The 22,770-nt window shown below is 35.4% G+C and overlaps 1 protein-coding gene across 1 annotated transcript in view; it reads left to right on the top strand.

Moving 5' to 3' along the window:
• Window positions 1–22,770, top strand: part of IL1RAPL1 (interleukin 1 receptor accessory protein like 1) — a 691,792-nt gene that overhangs the window by 634,452 nt on the left and 34,570 nt on the right. Inside the window, exons 6-7 of the mRNA XM_027842324.1 lie at window positions 1,831–1,963; window positions 3,921–4,066. Of these exons, the coding sequence (XP_027698125.1) occupies window positions 1,831–1,963; window positions 3,921–4,066 (279 nt within the window). The remainder of the gene's footprint in view (window positions 1–1,830; window positions 1,964–3,920; window positions 4,067–22,770) is intronic.

Raw genomic sequence — 22,770 nt, 5'->3', positions numbered from 1 at the left:
CTAAAAGTATTTTATCCCAAACAATTTGCCCAGGGTTGCAGAGGCAGTTAATTTGGGATGTAGGAGATTTAGGTCGAATATTTCATGAATCCAAATTCAGTATTTTGTGCAGCATACTTATGTTGTTACCTTTTACTCTGTGGTGTTTTTGTGTGAAGTGGAAGATAGTGCTTGGAGCAAAATCTTCACCTTGGAGGAATCTTGAGATCGACTAGTTTATTTCAGTTTGAAAACTGGAAACATCAATTAGGCTAGTGGAGGGAATGGACTTGGGACTTATTTATTTGTTTATTTATTTATTCATTTGGGAAGAGAGAGTTCCTTGATAAGGTACCATTGCAGGTTGGTACCCTTAATACAACTTCTTTACAGCAGCTAGATGACATAATAGAGTGTTAGACTTGGAGTCGAGGTTGTTGTTCAGTCACTTTTCAGTCATGTCCTTCTCTTCATGACTGCATTAGGGGATTTCTTGGCACAGATACTGGAGTGGTTTGCCATTTCCTTCTCCAACTCATTTTACAGATGTGGAGAATTAGGCAAACATGGTTAAGTGACTTGCCCAAGGTCACACAGTTAGTATGTATCTCAGGCCAGATTTGAGCTCAGGAAGATGAGTCTTCCTGACTCCAGATCTGATATTCACCGTGCCACCTAGCTGCCCTGGAGTCTAGAGGACCCTGAGTTCAAATTCTGCTCCAGATACTAGTTGTATGCCCATGACACAACTTCTATCTGCCTTAGTTTTCTCATCTGTAAAATGAGAATCAGCACCTGTCTCTTAGAATTGTTTTTGTTTTGTGAGGCAATTGGGGTTAAGTGACTTGCCCAGAGTCACACATCTAATGAGTGTTATGTGTCTGAGGCCAGATTTGAACTCAGGTCCTCCTGACTCCAGGGCCGGTGCTCTATCCACTGTGTCACCTAGCTACCCCTATCTCTTAGGATTGTTGAAAGGATCAGATGAAACAGCATAGGTAAGGAGCTACATATATGCTAGCTATACCTATTATTATAAATGATAGTCTTAAAGAGTTGTCTAGGACACTAAGAGGTCAAGAAACTTGTCCTTGTTCACAGAACCAGCATATGTCAGAGGTAGGACTTGAATCCACAACAACTACAACAATAACCATGATATATATATATATATATATATATACATACACACACACACACACACTATATATATGTATATATATACATGCATATATATGTATATATATACATATATATATATTTGTATCAGACTGAATGTGATTAATATGTGTCAGCTAGTCAAGTTATTGTCATTGTGGTATTTTGATGCTTCCCATCCAGAATCTCAATAAATGGGACATGTTTGATCACTCACTGTCAATAATTTTACATCTAAAGAAAGATGATGCAAAGCATTTTATTAGTGTAATTTTCTTCCTATCTATATTTTTGTGTGCACATATTTGCACTTTACTTGTTTAAAATCAGACTTTTCATAGAGTAAATTAGTTATTTGTAATATAGTTAGGCAACCTTTGATTACTGATTTCTTATGTTTCTTAGTCAAAGGTGTGACTCCCTTTAAATATTCTCACACATATAATGACCTAAATGGCATTCTCTTTACCCTGAAAAATTTTGTCAATAATTCTCACTCCAATGACCAAACCACTCTGCAAAAGCATATGCTTTTTGTTTTTGACCTAGGTGAAAAGTGTAAACCCCAAAAGCAGTACTCATAGATTAGCATTGTATTATACAACCCTCAATATGATCAAAGTCTTTCCTTCTAGCTTGTTCAACAAATTAAATATTTTAAAATAACATGTTTTCATTATTTCTCTGTAACAGGCAATTTGGCTAATCTAACCTGCCGAGCATTCTTTGGATATAGTGGAGATGTCAGTCCTTTAATTTACTGGATGAAAGGAGAGAAGTTTATTGAAGATCTTGATGAAAATCGGGTCTGGGAAAGTGACATTAGGTAAAACATATGTTGTTGTCACTGTTTTATTTTTCTTTTGCTATATTCAATGAACTTGCTTAAATGGAGAGTGCAGCCCTGAATAAAGAGAACTTTTTATTACTACTCTGACAATAAAAATCCTTTAACACTGAATGACAGAGAGGAAAAGTTGTTAAGAGACTGACTGATGAAATGCAAAACAGGCATGCCAACTGAGAAGTTACAGGAAATAAACATGTCAAGAATAGTTTTCACTAAGGAATACAGTATTGTTCAAGAGATCAAAGTACAATAAAAATATGGAAATTGTGTCAGCATGGTTTTCCTAAGTGTTCTTAATAATAAGAAAAAGGAAGAAAAAGAGACATTATCAAGGTACTAGAGACAGAACATTGTAACATTCCTATCTTTCTGCATATATTTCTTATACATTCTAATTACCTAGTAAACTGAAAAGCACTTGAGGAAAGTACAAAATACTGGGATGCAAAATGTATTCCTTGTATAAAAGTCTTCCTTATTCTCACTTTGATGTACAAAAATTTATGCAGTAGAGATGATAAAGAGGAATAAACTTACAAAAATAATCAAGGTTGAGGAGAGAAACTGAAATCCCCTGCATCTCCTTCTTCTGGCTTCAAGGTCTGTCTGCATTACTCACTAAAATTATGCTTCATTACAGCTACTGAATCTTAAACACAATTTAAATGTACAAGGTTATACTAGCCACAATGAATGCCTATACGACAGAATCAAATCGATGTATAAAGTTCTGAACTTTATCTTCATCTGAAGATCACATTATCTAGGATAAGAGAAGCAATTTTAGTATTTTCTGTTTGTCATCTTCAACATGAAAACTGGTAAAGGTAACAGAAAAAAATATATTCTTCAGAAAAAGATAGACTCATGAAATCTTTTGAGTTTATTCTAATAAGGTTCCTCTTCTCTGGGCAGTGGCAAGAAGGAAGCAGGTGTATCTCACCCTAGTGTACTCTAATTTTATCATCCAAAGCCCAGAACAAGTGTACTATGAAATGTGGAATGTAGTTGAGCAATAATTCTTATTTAAAGCTTTGCTATTGTCTTTCACCCAGAGACCATAAACTTCAAAAGTTTAAAAGGAGCCACAAGTCTCTTTACAATGGTTTTTGTTTGGTTGTTTTGGTTTCTTGTTGTTGTTGTTGTGTTTGTTTGCTTTTTTTTTTTTTTTTGCTTGTTCAGGAAAGACTCTAAGGAGGTTTTCCATTTTCTCTCCTGAATTGGAAAATTTGTGCATGTGTATGGATGTGGGTTGGAAATTCAGGAGGAAAGGTAGAGACCCAGCTGGAGAGTGCTAAGAGAAGGAACCAGCAGTTTAAAGAAATACCACCTTATTTGTTGCATAGAATGCTAAATTCATTGGCAGTTAGTTGAGGGAACTTTTTACCATTCATTTCAAATGTCAGAATTAACCATTTTATCCGAACATTCAGCCTCAAGGTTAATAATTTCACATTTCTTTAAAAATAGGCAATTATATTTTATCATTAAAAATGCCAGACTGGGGGCTTCAACTGAAATGTCATAATATCACAGAAATATGTTTCTTGACAAAAGCTGAGAAATAAATTTACAGCCTAGGACATCGTAATTTTTCACCTTCTCAGACCAACACCATAATCTACCTCATCTGGAAAACAATTTATAAACTTTTCTTCAAAATGTCCTTCACCTCTCTGGTGTTTTCACCATGTGAGTCCTCCTTCTCAGGAAGATAATTAGCTGCAATTGTCATTTGCATCCACCTAGGCAAGAATTCTCATTAGAAGTGAGGAACAAAGAGGCATGATGTAATTTAATTAAGATCACATCAAACCATAGCCAAATTTGAAGATCAAATGTTATAGATTGTGAGTAGTGTATTCATATCAGAAAATCAGAATCATGTAATAATCTGATAGTGTATACATTTGTGTATGTGTGTGTTATTTAGGATTCTTAAGGAACATCTTGGGGAGCAAGAAGTTTCCATCTCATTAATTGTTGACTCTGTAGAGGAAGGAGATTTGGGAAATTACTCTTGTTATGTTGAAAATGGAAATGGACGCAGGCACGCCAGTGTTCTCCTTCATAAACGAGGTAAAGATGACTGCTTTTTTATGGGCATTATATGTGGAAAGGACTTTATTCTGACTCTCTTGGAAAAAATGAGATAAAAAAGTGATTCCTGTTTTTTCAGCAAAGCTATAGTTAAAGTAATATACTAGCATGGCTACAAGGACTGCCAGCTTTTTAAAAATATATATATAAGCAAAACATTACAATAATTTTAGTTTTAAAATGAATTTTAGTATTATTTTTTTGGTCACCATCACTTCCCCTCATCACAACCCCATCAGCTGCAAACTCTTCCTTGTAATAAAGAAAAAAAAAACACTTAAGCAAAGCCACTAAACACATCTGTCTAATTGTGTCTATTGCATTCCAGATCTGCAGTCTGTATCTCTTTACTGAGAAGAGGGAGGTTTGTTTCCCCATCAGTTCTTCTTGGCTGCGACTGTTTATTACAATTCCATCAGAATTTAACTGTTTTTAGTGTTGTTATAAACAACATTACTTTAGCAATTCCACATATTGTCCTCCTGGTTATATTTACTTCCTTCTGAATCAGTTCATATAAGTCTTTTGATGTTTTTTTTTTCTGAATTCCTCACATTTGTCATTTCTTATGGTAATAATAATACTCCATGACTTTCATATACTACAGGATGTTCAGTCATTTCCCAGTGGGTACCCATTTTCTTTTTTTCCCTTGAAGCACAATTGTTGTTGCTGAGATTAATTAATCTCTTATAAATTCAAAGTCATTTTATGACTTCCTAGAGCAAGTTCTTTGAGAGTACACATTATATCATGCATTGCCTATAATATGTTACATCAATAATAATAGTAGCTAAAATTATATATCAGTTTAACATTTGCAAAACCTTATACAAATATTAGCTCATTTTGTTCTCATAAAAGGCCTGGATGGTAGGTGTTTTTGTTTGTTTCATTTTGTTAATCTCCATTTTATAGCTGTGGAAATGGAGACAAACAGAAGTTACCTGATTTGTCCAGTGTCACATAACTAGTAAGTGTTTTAGGCTGGATTTGAACTCAGGTCTTTCTAACTTCAGGTCCAATGATCTATCCATTGAACCACTAAGGGTTTTTAATTGTTTTTTAAGAAGTAATCATTGGGAAAAGAAATAATCATTGAATAATTCAGAATAATAGGAAATGTAAGATGCTAGCCATTATTGCTAGTTGGTAGTGAAATGTTTTAATAAATTAAAAAAAACCATAATGGCATGTTTTCAGACTCTATGAAGTGCCTGATAGGTAGCTTTCTGGTATTAAAAAAAGTATACCATAATATTTTCTTACTCAACAAATGCGTTTCAAACCTCCTATTTGATTCAAATTTCTTTGTAATTAGAAAAATAAAAATAAACATTTTATGACTTTATTGACATTAGAGAAATCATGGATACCTTTTAAATACTGTTACTGGAAGAATTTTGGAACAAATCCCTGTTATCTTCAAGGACTCAGGGGTGGGGAACCTGCAGCCTTGAGGTTACATATGACCCCCTAGGTCCTAAAGGGCCACACTTGAGGACCTAGGGGGTCATATATGACTTCAAGGCCACAGGTTCCCTACCCCTGTAGAATATTTTGAAACATTAACAGGATACAGGGTAAAATAGATGCTTAGACTAGAAGCAAAGCACATTGGGATTGAGATCAATCTTTTGCAGTTGTGACCTTGGATAAATAAAACCTTTCTTGGCCTCAGTTTCCTAACCTATAAAGTGGTAGAATTTACATAGAGAACCTTTTAAGATGCAATAGAGATTATATAATATTTTGTTTAATGCTAGGCATTTTGGGGAGGAGTAGGAAAGAGGCTTACAAATTGATTGGTGCTTTCACTAACTACACAACAAATTCACCTACCCCTCCCTTTCACATACACACACACACACACAGACACACACACACCATTCATTTTATTTCATTGTTTCAGGAAATCTTGGTGAAGAAACTTCCTGTATCAAGTAACTCCCTATATCAAGACAGAGGGATAACTGTCCTGAAATTTATGATCTTAAAGATTCAAAAGGAACATTGAAAGGTTAAGTGATCCACTCATGATCACATAGCAGGAGTGGGAAACCTGTGGCCTTGAGTTCACATGTAGTCTTCTAGATCCTTAAGTGCTGAATCCAAATTGACTGAATCTAAATTTTACAGAACAATTTTGTTCTGTAACAGAGCTAAAATACTATACTTATTAATCAGTGAGTCATTCTTTTCTAGAAGGAGATAAAAGATAGACAAAACTTAAATAAATCTCTATTCGCCTGGCTAATGTGAATTTACACTAGAGATACAGAGATAGGCAGGCAGGTTCAGATTGTCATAAAGAAGGTTTGTATGGCAGCTGCATTTCTTGTATACTTTCTTGGTGTGTAGACGTTGAAGGAAGTGTCTCACAGCCATACAGATTGGTGATTTTACCAGGGGCTACCACAGTAGCATACTTATACATAATGCTTCTTTAGTGGCACTGGGCATTTCTATGGTTGATAGCTTCAAGTCACAAAGGTGATCTGTCTTAAAGGTTAAGTGTAATTATGCCTTAAGGTAGACTATTGGAATAACTGATCTTGCAATGCCTCTTCTGGCCTTCTGAGTCCTTAATCATAGCAGAAGAAGCAAGTCTTGCTAGCATAAAATCAATTTAAAAACCATTGCACAAAACTCTATATCAGATCTTTATTTTTAAAGGCCATCAGGAAATGATTGATTAATGCGTTTAAGAGTATATCTATTGAATTCATATTATAAACTCAGTACTGTAGGATATCAGCCCTGTACTAAATACTATACAAATGACACCTCCAGAAGGAACCTAAACAATATTGCTCACAATTAAGAAGTTCTTTATAAACTAAAGAACATAGGGCCACAGGGTACATTTTCCTCACCCTTCACCAGTGAATAAAAGCAATGAATAAGCCCATTTTTTTTTTTTTGGAAACTGGATAGCTGACTAAGAACATGGTGTCTAAGAATGGGATTCAGATTTATGGACCATGGATTACAATAATAATGATATTACAAATTCCTGACCAGAGATAGAGTATACCTAAAAAAGGTTCATTACCAGGTGTCTTGCAAATCTAATCTAAATGGCTTTAAACTAAAAAGGATGAGGAAGAAATAAGACTGCTTATGTGTATCTACCAAGACAGATAATATAAAAATATCCACAAAGAATGAAGAAAATAGGAGATGTAATGCTCAGAAATTCATAGGAAAAAATAATTCAAGAAAAGAATCAGTAGTAAACCTTATGTATTCAAAGGTCCCTATACATATGTCCAAACAAACACGAGAAGAATTAGTAACTTTAATGCAAGGAGACAAATTTGCCCTCATAGATATCTCTGAGACTTGGTAGAATAAAAGACATGACTAGACCATAGTTCTACATGGGTATACTTCATCCAAAAAAAATGGAGTAGATAAAAAGGAGTGAGGTAGGCATTGTGTATTAATATCCACTCATATAGGAAAATCCAAGAACTTTGTATTTGGGTGAAGATCAGAAAAGGGAGAAAAAGTGATTTTGTCATTAGTATTTACTACAGTCCTACTGAACAGAAGAAAACAAAAAGAGTTGCTGTTTGGACAAATAGCAAGCCTGGCTATGATAAAGAACTTCACTTACCCAGACAGCTGCAGGAGTCCCATCTGTCCCTGTTCACCATGTCCAGTATCTAGCCTTTCCTATCCTCAAGCACCATTCTCTATTGAGAGAGATGTTTTATCATCTTTCTTTTCTTCTCTTCAGAAGCTCTTAGTGTCTACAAATCAAGTTCTGATTTGTAATATTTGCCAGTTTCTGGAGTGTAAATGCTCACAATGAAAATTTAACAATTGGCTCTCACTAGCCAGTTGAAGCTGATTCCAACTCACCTCTGAATTACATCCTACTTCAAAGGTTCTCAAAGTGTAGTCAGTGAGGCCCTTTCAAAGGATCCTTTATATCAAAACTGTTTTCCTAATAATACTAAGACTAATAAATAATTTTATTTTCTAATATAGTATGTGGTGATAAATATAACCAACATAAATTCTTTTGGTTGGGTGGGAGAAATTAATAACTTTTGAGTACTGAAAGGTCTTGAGATAAAAAAAAAGTTTGTGAACCACTGACTTTTATAAAAAAGTTTGTTAGTTATATGCTTTTCCCCTTCATTCTGTATTCAAGTCATACTATCCAACTTACTTATCCACAGGTTAAAAATGTTTTGTACTCAGTCTCTCCCTTCATAAGGCATACCTGCACATACCTGAGGTGAAATAAAAGATGCTTGTAGTATTGAACTTCTTTATTGTTTCTGTGGTACTCATAGATGTTATCCCAATTCTTTGCCAGTATTTCTAATACCAGCATACCTTGTTTTATATAACTTTGCTTTATTGCACTTCACAGATATTGTATTTCTACAAATTGAAGGTTTATGACAATCCTGGGTTGAACAAGTCAATTGGCACCATTTCCAACCACATGTGTTCACATCATGTCTCTGTGTCACATTTTGGTAATTCTTGCAATGCTTCAAACTTTTTTCATTAGTATTATATCTTTCATGGTGACCTGTGATCACTGATCTTTGATGTTACTATTATAGTTGTTTTGGGATATCACAAACTGTGCCCATGTAAGATGGTGAACTTAATCAATAAATGTTATGTGTGTTCTGATTGCTCCACCAATTACCAGCCCCCCTCTCTTTTTCCCTCTGCTTGGGCCCCCCTCTTCCCTGAGACACAAGAATATTGAAATTAGGTTAATTAATAACACAACAATGGCCTGTAAGTGTTCAAGTGAAAGGAAGAGTCAGAACTCTCTCACTTTAAATCAAAAAACTGGAAATGATTAAGCTTAATGAGGAAGGCATGTTGAAAGCCCAGATGAGCCAAACTCTAGGCCACCACACTGATCAGTCATCAGCCCTCAACATTGAAGTAAAACCCTCCACCAGCTAAAAGATCATGACTCATTGAAGGATCAGATGACAGCATTTCTTTTATCAATAAACTACTTTTTAAATTAAGATATATACATATATATACATAATACTATTGCACACTTAATAGACTGCATTATAGTGTAAATAGAACTTTGATAAGCACTGGGAAACCAAAAACTTCATGTGACTGGCTTTATTGCAATATTTGCTTTATTGAGATGGTCTGGAACCAAACCTGCAATGTCTCCTAGGTATACCTGTACCCCATTCCCTGCCTACCAACAGTACTGAAAACACCCTCTAGGATGAGAAGCCAGTCTGATCTTTGAAACTTTTCCTGCCCACTTAGACTCCTCAACTACTATCTGATCTTTGGTCTCAGTGCTGCATTCCTAGTAAGAGGCTCCTAAATCTACTCTCTTCACCAGTTTCTGGGCCTACACATAGGTCTAGGCTACCCCAGTCCCTATCCCCATATAAATTTCCTTTCTTGCTTTAGTTTTCCTAGCCAGGGCTCCCTGACTTGTGTTCACATTATGCATCTTGCCCATGGGCTAGTGCTAAGAGGATTTCCTTCTGTGTTTCTCTGCCATAAATAAGTAATATATGTGGGAAGTAGCAATGACTTTTAAATAAATCAGTTTCCATTCTATACCTCCTCAAACTAGAATGAGAAATAGGAAATAAGTTTTAGCTATGGGAAATGTGTGAAAAATTGTGGTCATGCCTAAAAATAAGAGAGGTTTTCATAAAGCAGAAATGGACAGGGAATAACAATGAATATAATTTGTAAAGTCACCGTTGTATTTTGAGTTAAATGAAAATTAAAGCCTGCTTCCTCCAGGGAATTGTGCTTCTTGGCCAATATGGTTACTTTGTAACTGTCCTACTAACTGGTATTCTAGCAATCTAGTTCAAAGTAGGTAGGTTTAGATTTATTGATTACATGAAGACAGTAAGTCATTCTTCACAGAAGTGATTTTGCAAACTGGCAAAGCCTTCCTTCCAAGGAATAAGCAGTAGTTAACAATGATCCACAACCAGGTTTTCTCCATTCCCCCTCAAATCCAAATTGCTTCTTTCTTTCCTAACAATGTAATCAATAGATACTAGGCTTAGTCAATAAATTCCCTGGCCCACAGAATATCTTTAGTAATGTAATTAAGACAGAGATCATTGAGGATACATTATTTTAAAGCCTAAATGATTTTAAACCTATTTATTGTACTGTATCATCTTACCTTTGCCTGTTGTATTTTCTTAGTACTTATACTCCTTGAAGGGTAAAGTAAAATTGTGGAACTATTTCTAGCAAAACTAAGGACCAGAATTTTGGGCCACTTTTAGTCACACATTTGAAAATATGCAATTAATAAATCTTGCGTAGATATGTAGATTATAATATTCTCCCTGTGACATTTTTGGGGTATTGGGAGATGAAGGACTTGTGATTTGATCAATTTGGGGAATTCTCATTTTGCAAATGTGTACTACTGATACAGATCAACAAACCATCTCTAATTCTTGGTTTTAGAATGTCATCTGGGGTAAATGAGAGATTAAGTGATTTGACCATCATCTTCCACCAATGAAAATTAACCACTTGTATACATCTTGGAGTCTTAGAGAGTTGTTTTGGGGGTACTGACAGATTAAAGGACCTGATTTTGGTTACACCAAGCTTATGTCAGAGTCAGCACTTGAATCCAGGTCTTTCTGTCTCTAAGAAGGGCTCTCCATGCACTGGAACACCTTTCCTTTCCTGGCAAATAAATCAACTATTCAAAATAACTGTAAAAATAGAAGTTATCCCCTACAGTACTACATGTAATAGAGCATGAAAATATATTTCAATGTAGACATATTTAAAGTAGAAACTCTAATTATATTTATTCAGTAAAACAATGAAACTAGCAGGATTAGGCTAACTGGAAAGAAATAATTGTTTTGTACATGGAGCATTGAACTTGGAATTAGAGGTTCTTCCTTCAAATCTCAACTGATCTGCTTACTAATTGCATAACCTTGGGAAAGTCATTGAACTTCTCAAGACCCTAGTGACTCCCCAGTCCAAAAGACCCTTCTCTGGATACCACTTTACTATATGTATTGTTTTCGTGTATTAGAATGAAATCTCCTTGAGGGCAAGAAAAGTGGCACTTTTGTACTTATATACCTAGAGCTTAACGCAGATCCTGGCATAGAGTAAATGCTTAAAGAAAGGGTTTTTTTTTTGTTGTTGTTGTTGTTGTTGCTTCCTTTCCTTCTTCCCTTCCTTCTTTCTTTCCTTTCTTTTTACCTTCCTCCATTTTTCCTTTCTTTCCTTCCTTCTTTCCTCCATTCCTTCCTCCTTCCTTTCATCCTTCCCTTCCTTTTTTTTTCTTCCTGCTTTCTTCCTTTATTTCTCTCCTGCTTTTGGTTTGTCATCCATCAAATGATCAGGCACCTCCTCCTATAAGAAGCCTTCCCAAATTCCCCAAGATGATAGTGTTCTACTCTCCTAATCACTTTGTGTTTATTTTGTGTTACCTCTTGGTGAGCATGTTGCATGGCCCCAGTGGAATCGAAGGTTCCTTAACAAAATGGATTTTGTATTTTAATCTCCTATATTTAGCACAATAACTGGCACATAGGGGGTGTTTAATAAATATTTTATTATTTGGCTAATTCCATGAGCTGTAAGGTCTCTTTCAGTTCTAAAGATCAATCTTTAGAACAAATTTGGAAGCTTTCATGAGTCTAACTTGACATGTCTTGAATTACATTCATTTTATATCTTTTTTTCTTAGTTGCCTTTGCTGTCTTCAGAGTTTAGTCATGGATTCTCTTTTTCTTCTCACTCTTTACAAGTGACTTGGTGAGCTCATCAGCTCTCATGGTTTCAATTACCTTTCTAGTCATTGATTAACTAGAGAGGTAAGAGCTGCTGCTCTGTTACATTCTACTGTCCTCTGCACATGCTATAATCCAGTTACATTGCCCAACATGCTATTCTTTGCATGGAACATTCCTTCTCCCTTAACTGCTTTTGCACAGGCTGCCTTCCCCACTCCCATCCATGTCTGGAAGACTCTCCCTTTTTACTTCTACCTTTTAGTTTCTCTGGATTCAAGAGCCAGCTCAAATACCATCTTCTACCAGAGGCTTTGCCCTGTTCCCTTCAGCTAATAGCACTTTCCCCTATGAAATTACCTGCCATCTATTCCGTATGTTGCTTGTATGTATCTGGTTATTTGCATGTTGTTTACCTCTTAGTCTGTGAGCTCCTTGAGAACAGAGACTTATGTATTTGTTTTGTTTTTGCTTTTCTTCATATCCCCAAAACTTAGTAAAGTGCCTGGCACATAATAAGGGTTTAAAAAAAATTGACTGTCTATTTTTTCCTGGCCTTCATAGCCTGTTGATAACTCAAATCCAGTTCCACTTAAAATGATCCATTATAGATGGTTTATTATTCCCTGATACCCCTAAAAAGCTCATGGAGGGACTCATTATAAAATATTTTATCTTCAAGGGAAGTTAGAGAATCCAACCCTTTCTTTGGACAGATGAGGAAAGTGACCTAGAGGAAGGAAATGACTCATCCAAGATCATCCCAAATTCAAGAATTGCTCAAATATCTTAAACTCAGTATTTCCAAAAACAGAACTCATATTTTCCCCAACCTTAACCTTCTTCAAAACTTCCCTATTCATTAAAAGACACCATCACCTTTCCAGTGTCCCACATTCCTAACCTCACTGTTTTCCTCAATTTTCCTCTCCACTGAACCCTACATAACTGATAAACTGTCAAATATTTTTGCATCCATAACATTTTTCACATCTAACCCTTTCTCACATAACCTTCATCCTAAGAAGGCCCTTGTTTCCTTTTGCCTAAAAATATCAATGCCCTCCTAAGTGGACTCCCCACTTCAAGCCTCTCCCCACATCAATCCATCCTCCAAACAACTGCCAAAGTAATTTTTTTATATGCAGATCTGACTGTGTCATTCTCCTGCTCAACAGATCCATATGTTCTTTAGGATTCTTATTCCCTTTAGAATCAAGTATTAAAGCTCTTCACGATCTGGTCTCAACCTATTTTTCCTGCCTCATTATATGTTATTCTCCATTCAAACTGGACTTCTCTCTGATGCTCACACAGAGCCCTATACCCCTATATCAATGACTTTGCAATGGCCATGCCCAATGCTTGGAACATACTCTACGGTCTCCTTCTTGGAATACTATTTTTAAATTTATAAAATGCATAGGATTAAAAGAGAAAAAAATTATATTGAAATTTAGATGTATTTTCTTATCCGTCCAAGTTCATGGATCATACAAAAATTTACCCATGGATCTGTATACAGGTCTTTGAACCCCAATTTATGGATTTCAGCTTAGCTATACTACAGACCTTCTAACCAGGTTACTTTGGTAACACCTACTGACTTCAGAGCAGCAAACACTCCTCAACTGTTTAGATAGGCAGCATTTTGAAAACATTTAAGTATGTCCGGTGAAGTAATTTCAGTTAATTATCTTCTTCTCTTCACTTGTTTACCATCTTTGAACTTTTTTTGAACATTAGCTCCTACCTTCAGGCTGTATTTTCAAGGAGGTTGTTTGCCCAGCTTACTTCCAGACTGTGTTGTGCCATATGTAAGAGATTCTTTTCTTGGAAAGTAGTTTCAGAAGATGCTCACTTTAAGCATTAAACTAATTAACCTCTTAACTGAAGAGGCTCTTTATTGCTGGCCACAGTTGTTACATATCAATTTCAAATTAAGACTGTCACAGTAAAATGTGTGAGGAAATCTTTGCATATAGTTTAGCCTATGCAAACTAGTTTAACCAAGGAGCAATGGAAATATGTCTGCAAGAATATTTTAAAAATCATGGCAGTTTCATTTTTTTTAATATCCTCATATGATATGCAGAACACTCATTACATCCATAATTGGACAATTTGTAATCTCACAGTTGTGGAGACTCCATCTAACAATGCCGATCACATCCCAGCCATGCTTGCCTATTCTGTCCAGTAAATCCTCCATAGAGGATGGGACTAGGGATCTTGTGGTACCATGAAAGTATATTAGATCTGATGGCAGAGGACTTAACTGGTTTCAAATCACCCTTCTCAGTCTTACTACCTGTGTGACTTTGGGCAAATCATTTAACTTCCCTGGGACTAAGAGTCCTCATCTGTAAATAACTGTAGGTTATTGAACTTGGTGGCCACTGAGGTCCCTGACAAATCTCTAATTTTGTGATCCTTCTTCTCATTCTCTTAACATTTCAGGGAACACATGACTAGCCAATCTCTCTTATGTCATCCCTTGGAGCTTCTTCATAGTCAAGTATGTCTTCAGAGAACTTTCAGATATCTTTTCTAATTAGGACAAAATAGCCTGGAAGATTGAAATCCACATATTACTCAGGAAAAAGAAAGAGACACCATAGAGACTGGATAATTAACCAACTGGATAACGAGCCCTACATATTTAAATTTTAACTACATTGCCTTTAGTAAGAACCTGCTGGCAAAACCATTTTGTAGACTGGTTGATTTGCATATTATAGCTCATATAAATTTGTAGAATCATAGATTCTACCTCAAAAGAACATATGTTCTAGTCTCCTGCCTTCAAGTAGGTAAGATATCAATAACCTCATTTTAGAGAGGAGGATAACAGAGGCTCAGAAAGATTAATGGATTTTCCCAAGACACATGTTGGGTCAGGGGTGGGAAGAGAAGGGGAAATAGAAGCTAGTCCTTCGATTGATGGTTGAAGAAACTGTAGACAAATCATTTATAGGCAAATCATGGACAGATTTACAAAACGTTCTTCTAATTTTTGTCAATTCCTCTCAAAACACAAATGTTACATACAGCTCTGTGCCACAGCAAAGTACTGTGTAGTACACTGGTAGAACAGTATACATATACATGTAATTCAGACACACCTTCAGATGAAGTGATTCCTACCACATGTAGATGGCATATACTCTTGCTTTCTTCCATACTATTCTTCTCAATGATTTTCTTGTTAGATCAGAAGCATGAGTCAGGATGCCTCAGTATGTTTAGGGGACTGTCTCTGCCTTCCTGAAAACTCCTAAGGGGAGATGATTCATGTAACTGCTTTGGGAAGGAACATCAGCTGTCAAAGTCCAGAGAGTCCCCTGCTGCCATTGACTCTAGGCCTCTGGGATTTCTGCCACTCACTCCTATGTTTCTGGGGAGTAGAACAGAGCTGAACATTTTACGGTTGTTAATCCCAATTCCTTGTTTGAGAAATGCCAAATCTTTGTCAGTAAAATGCAAGGTACAAGTGCTTTAATAAACAGTCCTATGCATTGAACCTTAACTAGGTCAGTAAAATGAGAAATTAACCACAACACACAAAAATACCAGCCACTCTCTGAGGTCATATGGAAGAGAAAAGCTTGTTGATTTCCAATAGATCACCATGGTAACATTTTCTTTTAGATTTCAGAGCTTAATGTCACATTTACCATCTGTAGGAAATATGTTAGCTATTCATTACTACCTTACATTGCATATAAACTATTTAGGATGTGCATATGATGATGAATTATGTATCTATAAGTTGACTTCTCTAAACAAAAAGTGGGTATGTCCATGTTATGAAAGTACTATTATTTTAATTTGTTAAAAATCTGTAAGATTTTAGAAAGTAGTGATTTTTGATAGGTCATTAATTAGATCACATAAATTGAATACTATTATTTGACATTATACACATACAAAATATTATATGTATATGTGTGTGTGTGCATATAAAAGTAACATGATTTATTCTGGTCCCACTTTGAGAGTCAGTTCTACTATATCTGTGTCTCCTCCCCCTGACATAGACACACACACACACACACACACACACACACACACACACACACACACGGACTTCCAGGTTTCTCCAGTATTTTGATGATGGAATTGGTAACTGTTCTTGTCACTGGCTTAAGTTCTCTTGACTAGCACTCCCAGATCCATTTAAATACAAAACCAGATTAAGTTTTGCCAAGGAATATTTACTTCAAAAATATGGCAAGAACAAATATCCAAGTATTTCCCCTGACTCTTTAGGGGCACAAATCACCTATACTACCTCAGTCTCTGGGGATAGGGGAAATTAGACAAATGGCTTAACTCAGTTCCTACATATATTAATCAGTCTCACCAAGTTCTAGTATAATGCCCATCTTTTATAGGTCTAAGATCCTTGTTTCTCAGGGCTTGCCTGCTGACTGATTACAACATGGATTCCCAAACTCCAGTATCCCCATGGCTTGGTTCCTGGGGTGGAGACACCACTTCCTAACCCTTAAACTGAAAAGGACAAACAAAACAGGACCAAAATACCAGCCTATTTTTCTGGGCCATGAGTCTAAGGGATAGGTGAGGAGAGATGTCTCTCAGGCCGTCCTCTCTTATTATATGATGCTACCTGCTACAACTAGAGCTCATCACATCAAAGTCCATCACTATTAAATTTGAATGCAAGAAAAAGAAAGGGCAGACTACACTTCATCAGGTAGTTTTAAAAAATGCAAACAGTTCTGGCTGTGAAGACAAAGAAAATAGGCTTCTCTTAACTGAAAATGTAGAACAACACAGCATGTCCATACATTTTCCAGTTCTTCTGTCTCCCAGAAATAGGTCCTCACAGTCTTCCATGTGCATGACTCCATGTTAGATAATATAGGTCTACATACATAGGTACATATACACATACACATCTATCTATGTATATCCATATGTATATATCTATATATAGAGAGAGAGATTTATAGACCTAGATCTATAAATACATATGTGTGTGTGTGTGTGTGTGTATATATAAAACATATATATATATATACATATACATATACATATCAGTATTTGACTGAAGAAGGGAAGTCACTGTTCACTTAAGAGGCAGGATGGTAACCATAGAAAGAGCAATGAACTTGGAGTCATAGGACCTGAGTTTATAGCCTAACTCCAACACAGAATGAGTCATTTGACCTCTCTGACCTTCAGTTTCTTCATCTATGTCATGAGAGAATTGGACTCGATGACCTCTAGGTCATCTAAATGACTTCCTCAATGACCTAGACTAGATGACCTTCTAAATTTATGATGCTATGAGTATCAGATTTCTCTTCCTGACATCTTAATACTGTGACCTTGAATATCTTTTATCATCATTGTACTTAAATTTCCTCATCTAATAATAATTAATAATTTATATTTGTATAGTGTCTTAAGGTTGCTAAGACTGTATATACAAGATATCATTTAATCTTCATAATGAGGAAGATACTACTGGTATTTTTATCTCTATTTTACAGAAGAGGGAACTAAGGCTCCAGGTAATTCAGTGTTTAATGTCACATTTACCATCTGTAGGAAGTGTGTTAGCTGTTCATTACTACCTTAGTAATAATACCAAGAATAGTCAGTTTGTGAATATATTAGGTAGCATATTACTGATACTATGTATTAAATGATGAGTCAAGTGTTAGCAGATTCTCTGGGATTCCTGAGCCATTGTGCCCCATTTTGACCATCTTGAAGTGAAATGAGAGTTGTTACTCTGAGGATTTTCTCCCTTATAAATATTTGTCCAGTTGATTGAGATTTTTCATTTGAAAGGACCCTATATATACAAAGCATAAATTTAAATTTCCTGTGAGATGCTATTGCTGTTCACAAAGTAAAGACTAGAAATGCAAGCTGGAATCACAGAAACTGAGATGGAAGACACCATCTTTTAAGAAATACAATGAATAAAAATATGAATTATCTGCCTTGACTTTGAAAACTATATTCTAGCATGAAATGGAAGGTAAATCAGATTTGGTACTATTCACCCTATGATTGAAAGGTAACTTGTTAATATTTCTTGCATACACATTTAACACAAAAAAGGGGAAAAATAAAAAGTATTAATTACTTAACAGGTCTTCATCCTATTGAAAGAAATAGATTAGTTATGTCAATGCAATTTATTGCTGGTAAATTGTTAGTAGTCAGATAGGTGGCGCAGTGGATAGAGTACTGGGCTTGGGATCAGGAAGGCTCATCTTCCTGAGTTCAAATCTGGTCTCAGACACTTACTAGCTGTGTGACCCTAAGCAAGCCACTTAACCCTATTTGCCTCAGTTTCCTTATCTGAAAAATGAACTGGAGAAGAAAATGGCATACTACTTGAGTATCTCTGCCAAGAAAATTCCATATGAGGTCACAAAGAGTCAGACATGACTGAACAATAACTAAATAACAAAAACTATTAATAGCAACTCTTCATTTTCTGTTTTATAAGAAAAAGGATATGCTTAACTATATAGAACCCTTAAGAATTATCTTGTGGTCCTATTATACAAATAAAAGAGCTATGCCAAGGGAGGAAATTAAACTTTATTTGCAGTTCAGTCTATTTATAATAAATGGGTCTATTTATGATTCATCTCATTTCTACTCTCTCTATTGGAAAGGAAAAGCAAAATCTCCCCCATTCCTTCTGCCAGATTTTTTTTCCCAGAGTTGCTGGCCCAATATAGAGAAATCACCAAATAGTTACCATATAAAAATGATGCGAATATTTTGGAGCCAAACTGAAAGTGTAATTCATGCAAAAATAGATTTGTCATTTCTTCTGCTTGAGCCTTCCATTTCCTTATGAATAAAATAAAGAGCATGGGGTAAAATGAATTCTAAGATCTTTCCCAATTCTTCTCTTTAGAATAGATTGTACTTTATTACACTCTGCTCATTCAAACACATGCACATGCATTTAAAAAAATTGGAATGATGATTTACCTATGTAAAAATCACATTGCATTATTTGTGATTATTTTGTTGAGGTGCTTTATAGTGAATGGTAGATGTATGAGGTAAGGAGTAGAGAGGTTAAGACCTTAGGCCCTGCTATACAGGTTCATAGATCAAAAAATTCTATCAGCTGCATAACTGCTCAAATATTTTTCTTTGCTTCTCTAATAACAATTTAAAAATGAATTATCACAAGACCCCTAAGAGAATCATGGCAGAACAAAGGGTTAAAGGAGTCTTGAACAAAGCCACTCCCTGCTGTTCAGAGAAAGAGGTGGTATATAGGGCTCTGGAAACTGTATTCCATGTGCTAGGTAGTATTTCCCCTTATTAGGTTTATGTAATATCAATTTCTAGCCCATTTACTATAGCAGCATTTCTCAAAATATGGTCTGGGATCTCTAAGGGTTCCTAAGACCCTTACAGAGGGTTCATGAGGTGAAAATTTCTTTCATAACAATTCTAGGGCATTTTAATTTCTAATATGGTAAATAACAGTAGATACAATCCACATTAAAGAAAGCTCTTTGGACTCCTCAATAATATTTAAGAGCATAAGGAATTCTGAGACCAAAATTTTGTGAACTTCTGGGCTATAGAATCATGTTCAATATATTATTTTTATGTAATCTCTAAATTGTCTGCATTGGGTCATAAGATTAGAGCTAGATGGGACCTTGGGGATGTTCTAATTCAACTCTCTCATTTTACAGATGTGAAAACTTAGGATCAGTGAGGTGAAAGTTACTGGCCTAATTCCCCGAAGTTAGTCATTGGTAGAAGCAAGTTTCAAACCCAGGTTCTTTGACTCCAGATCTAACACATTTTTTATTATGCCACAATGTCAGCTAATTATGCCCAATTGTTATGCTTTCTTGACTTCTATTTCCTCTGCTAGCTTGTAATAGATGAAATCTTATCAATTGCTAAAGCAGTCCTTTAATAAACATTTATTTTGTTTCTATGTGCTTAGATAACATGTTAGGTGCTGAGGATATAAATATGAAGGTGAAAAAGCCACTGACCCCAAGGAATTTGCATTCTGGGGTGTGTGTGTGTGTGTGTGTGTGTGTGTGTGTGTGTGTGTGTGTGTGTGTGTGTTCAGGTTGGGAGGATGGGGAGGGAATAGTGTGTACAAGTATGACTATATTCAGAAGAGATATAAGGTAATGGGAGAGGGGACAAGGTACTCTCAACTAATCAGATCAGGAAAGGCTTGATGCAGAAGGAGGACCTAGAGCTGAGTCTTGAAGGAAATCAGAGATTCTAAGAGCGGAGGTAAGGTAGGAGTTAGTTCCAGGCATGGAGAACAGCAAATGCAAAGGCATAGAAATGACCAATGTAGTGTCAAGTATGAAGAACAGTAACAAGGAAAGTTTGGCTATATCTCCAACCATGTCCAAGGAATAATATGCAGTTAGGCTGGAAGATAATAGGGACAATGCTGTGAAGAGTTGTAAATGCCAAAGAGAGGAGCTTAGATTTTATTTTAGATGTAAGAGGCTGGTGCTGGAGTTTATTGAGTAATATGATTAGACCTGTGCTTCAGGGATATCACTTTGGCAGCTGGGTGAAGGATGCATTGAGTTAGAGAAAAGAATTAGGAAGCTATTGTAGATACAATACAGATGCCCCTCTAGATGAGGGGTGATGAGGAACTGATCCTGGATGGTGGCTTTGTGAATGGAGAGAAGGAATGGATATGACAGGCATTGTTGACAAAGAAATGACAATGAACAAGCCTGATATCAATAGGACCCCTAAGAAAAAATCATGAGGACCAGATGTATTTCACAAGTGAATTCTACCAAACATTTAAAGAACAACTAATTCTAATATTATATACATTATTTAGAAAATAGATAAAGGAGTCCTACAAAATTCATTTTACAACACAAATATGGTGCTATTATATAAACCAGGAAGAGCTAAAACAAAGAAAACTATAGAACAATTTCCCTAATAAACATTGATTAACATTCTAAAATAAAATACTAACAAGAAGGTTGAAGCAATATAACACAAAGATCCTACCAGGTGGGATTTATACTAAGAATAAAGAGGTGGTTCAATATTAGGAAAACTGTCAACCATAATTAACTATCAATAAAGAAACCAACAAAAATCAAATGATTATCTCAATAGATGCAGAGAAAAGCTTTTGATAAAATACAACACTCACTCCTATTAAAAACACTAGAAAGCATAGGAATAAATGGAGCTTTCCTTAAAATGATAAGTGATACTTATCTAAAAGCATCAGCAAGGATTATCTGTAATGGGGATTAAGCTAGAAACCTTTGCAATAAGATTAGGGGTTATTATCACCACTATTATTCAATAGTGTACTAGAAAATCTAGCTATCGCAAGAAACTGAAGGAATTAGAATGGGCAATGAGAAAATAAAACTATCACCATTTGCAAATAATGTGATGGTACAGTGAGAGAATCCGAGAAAAATCAACTAAAAACTGGTTTACTTAATAACTTTAGCTAAGTTGTAAAATATTAAATAAACACATAAATCATCAGCATTCCTATGTTACCAACAAAGTCCAGCAGGAAGAGATAAAAAGAGAAATTCAATTTTAAATAACTGCAGAAATATAAAATACTTGGGAGTCTACTGGCTAAGACACATCCAGGAACTATATGAACACAATTACAAAACACTTTTAACACAAATAAAGTCAGATCTAAACAACTGGAAAAATATTAATTGCTTATGAATAGGCCATACCAATGTAAAGAAAATAGCAATTCTACCTAAATTAATTTACTTATTCAGTGCAATGCCAATCAAACTACTAAAAAATTGTTTTATAGAGCTAGGAAAAATAACAAAATTCATCTAGAAGAATGAAAGGTCAAAAATATCAGGAAATCAATGAAAAAAATATATAGAAAGGTGGCCTAGCCATAATAGATCTCAGGCAGTATTACAAAGCAGTAATCATCAAAACAATCTGGTACTGGCTAAGAAATAGAGTGGTGGATCAGTGGAATAGATTAGGGAAACAATACACAGTAGTAAATGACCATAGATATCTGGTGTTTGATTAAGACCTAAGCTTTTGGAACAAGAGCTCACTATTTGACCAAAACTGCTGGAAAACTAGAAAAGAGTTTGGCAGAAACTAGGTTTATAGCAACATCTCACACTGTATACCAAGATAATGTCAAAATGGATAAATTATTTAGACATAAAGAATGATACCATAAGCGAATTAGGGAGAATAGAATTGTTTACCTGTCAGATCTACGGATAAGGAAAGAGTTAATGACCAAACAAGAGCTAGAGAGCATTACAGGGTGTAAAATGGATAATGTTGACTTATTAAATTAAAAGGATGTTTTGCACAAAGCAATCCAATACAGCCAAGAAGGAAAGGAGAAAACTGGAAAATAGATTAGGAACTTCTGACCTAAAGAAACTACTGTTGTTGCTACCTTGCCACTACTTAAGGAGAGGCAGATTGTGCTGATAATGGACTTTGTTAAGTTAACTTTGAAAAATGGTAGATGATGTGATCAACTCTTATCTAATAGTCACTGTGGTTTAAGAAGCTAGAACATATTACTCATTTGCCTCTTGAGCTTTTCCAGTCATTAGTTTATGGTGATGGTTTGTGATGGCAGTAAATGAGAAAAAAGACTCATTTGAGAAAAGTGGATTGCTTTTGCTGACCACCAAGGTGGAAAAGCCCCCCAAACCTCTAGACTTTGTTACTTCTTTTTCCAGTGTGGGCTCTAATTTAGTATGGTATCCAAGATTTTGAATGAGAAGTTGTTTCATAAGAGATAGTATTACTGAATGGTTTTGTATTATATATTATTTTTAATTTTTCCTAATGATTTTAATAATTAGGCAAAATTTAAACTCCTAAAGGAATAACATCAACATCATAAGTAAA

Source organism: Vombatus ursinus, unplaced genomic scaffold (genome assembly GCF_900497805.2).
Source record: "Vombatus ursinus unplaced genomic scaffold, bare-nosed wombat genome assembly UNPS02004868.1, whole genome shotgun sequence".
NCBI lineage: Eukaryota > Metazoa > Chordata > Mammalia > Diprotodontia > Vombatidae > Vombatus > Vombatus ursinus.
This window is presented reverse-complemented; position numbering and strand designations above follow the sequence as displayed.